Source organism: Leishmania donovani, chromosome 32, assembly GCF_000227135.1.
Source record: "Leishmania donovani BPK282A1 complete genome, chromosome 32".
In the NCBI taxonomy this organism is placed as follows: Eukaryota; Euglenozoa; class Kinetoplastea; order Trypanosomatida; family Trypanosomatidae; genus Leishmania; species Leishmania donovani.
In genome coordinates, this window is record NC_018259.1 from 1,514,476 (window position 1) to 1,516,713 (window position 2,238).

General features: G+C 59.8%; 1 protein-coding gene across 1 annotated transcript; it reads left to right on the plus strand.

Moving 5' to 3' along the window:
• Positions 1-1,308: 1,308 nt before the first annotated feature.
• On the plus strand, positions 1,309-2,238 carry LDBPK_324060 (hypothetical protein, unknown function; the record flags this gene model as incomplete). The annotated part of the gene is made up of 1 exon (XM_003863768.1): positions 1,309-2,238. One exon carries the CDS (start codon positions 1,309-1,311, stop codon positions 2,236-2,238), a length of 930 nt encoding a protein of 309 aa, XP_003863816.1.

Here is a 2,238-nt window from a genome sequence, read left to right on the forward strand (position 1 = left end):
CGCATCGAGAAGCCCGTGCTGAAAGCCGGTAACTCGTTCTACCGCTTCCGCGGCAAGCGCAACTGCTGGCCCAAGGTGCGTGGTGTTGCCCGCAACCCGGTGGAACACCCGCACGGTGGTGGTAACCATCAGCACATTGGTCACCCGTCGACGGTGTCGCGCCACTCGCCGCCGGGCCAGAAGGTGGGTCTGATCGCTGCCCGCCGCACCGGCCGTATTCGCGGTGGTAAGGCTGTCAAGGGCGCGTGGCACCCGGAGGAGTGAGGGACACCTGATACGGTGTACCGAAGCTGGTTGCCGTCATGTGTCTGTGTATGTGTCGCTGCTTCCGCCCTCCTACGCAGTGTGCTGGCAGACTCACGCGGGCGCATGTGGATCGCGGGGTGCCACCGCCCTCCTTCCTTTCTTTTTCGTTTCTCTACTCGTACGAGTGTGTCGTTTGTCCTTTCAACACGCGTAAAGGGAAACTAGCCCTCCACGAGGGCGAACCGGAGGGGCCATCCGTCAGCGTGGCTCTGCGGTAGTGCCTCGCGACGGCCTCCAGGGGAGATTTCGTGTGCTTCGTGATCGCCGTCGTGCGATGGCGGGGCGGTGGCGAGGACAAAGGGCAGCGGCATCAGGGGTTTCCACTTGTCGACACGTGCTGGCCTCGGATCAAGCACATCACGCGCTGCCCGCTCCGTCTTGCCTGGAATGTCATTTTCTTGCTCACCTCTGCGTAGGCTTCACTGGACTCCAGGCCCGCGGGTGCTGCTCCTCCTCGTCTTGCGGTGGATGCGCTTGGTGCCTCGCCGTCAGCCGTCCCCCCCCCCCATCTCCCGCTTGTTTGCCTTTCTGAGAGGTTTCTGGCGTATGCTCCTATGAGTGATGCTGACCACATTCTTAAGTTTGTTTCCCGTCTTCTTCACAAAGTCCGCTGCACTCGTCTGGCTCCTCTCTCCTCACCTCTGCGTAGGCAAGGTTGTGGTTAGCTCGCTCGCACGCACTCGCACTCTGCCTTTTCCAGCACGGTGCGCGCTTCTTCCTCAGCGCATCCGCCCCCTTCTCTGTATACCGTGTAGTCGTCTCAAGCCTTCACCCTGTCGAGCGGGCCGCGGTGGCAGCAGGGCGACAGCGTGCACTTTATCGAGCATAGACCCCCCCCCGCTCCACATACACACACACACACACACACGAGGACTTAAATCCCTCTTGCATTACGAGACTTCCCATCCTTACCGTCACCGTCAACGTGTTCTCATTTGTGCTGATCCCTACCCCCGCAGACTCGCTTTCGTTCCTCTTCTGCCCCCTCACAATCTTGTCAAGATGCGCGCGGCTCGTAATTGGCAAAGGGCGGATTTCTTCCGTCACATCCCGAGAGACCTTACGGAGCCCACAACTGCCGGCTCCATCATCTCGGTCGCGTGCGTTGTCGTGATGGTTCTGCTGTTTGCCGGGGAGGTCATCTCTTACGTTTTCCCTCGCATCCAGTCCGACATGATTATCATGCCTGATCTGGACGACCGGAACACCATCAAGGTGTCCATGGACATGACGTTCCCGAAGATGCCCTGCGCCGTTTTGACTCTCGACATCCTCGACGTATTGCACAACCACATGTTCAACTCGATGGAGCACATTACCCGAACGCGCCTTGATGCCGCCGGGCAGCCGATCTCCGATGGGCGCTCCAGTGACGACTTCGTCAGCGTCGCGGAGGGGTGCCGTCTCGAGGGCTACATCAAAGTTGCCAAAGTCCCCGGTAACTTCCACATCTCGTCACATGGGCGGCAGCATCTGCTTGCGCAGCACTTTCCGAACGGTATCAACGTCGAGCACAGTATCCATCACCTGTCCTTCGGTACCATCGATGTAAAGAAGCTTGCCAAGAAGGCTGCACTGCACCCGCTTGATGGGAAAGAGCACCGGAGCGAGGTGCCGATGGTCTACCAGTACTTCCTCGATATCGTGCCCACAATATACGAGAGCAGCTTCTCCACCGTCCACACGTACCAGTTCACGGGGACGTCGAGCAGCACTCCCGTGCCCGCGAGGCAGATGGCTGCCGTTGTATTCCAGTACCAGCTGTCCCCCATCACGGTGCGCTACTCGCTCGCACGCGTCTCGTTGACCCACTTTCTGACGTACGTCTGCGCTATCATCGGCGGCGTCTACACCGTGGCGGGACTGCTGTCGCGCTTCGTGCACAGCTCTGCAGCTCAGTTTCAGCGTCGTGTACTGGGCAAGGGGGACTAA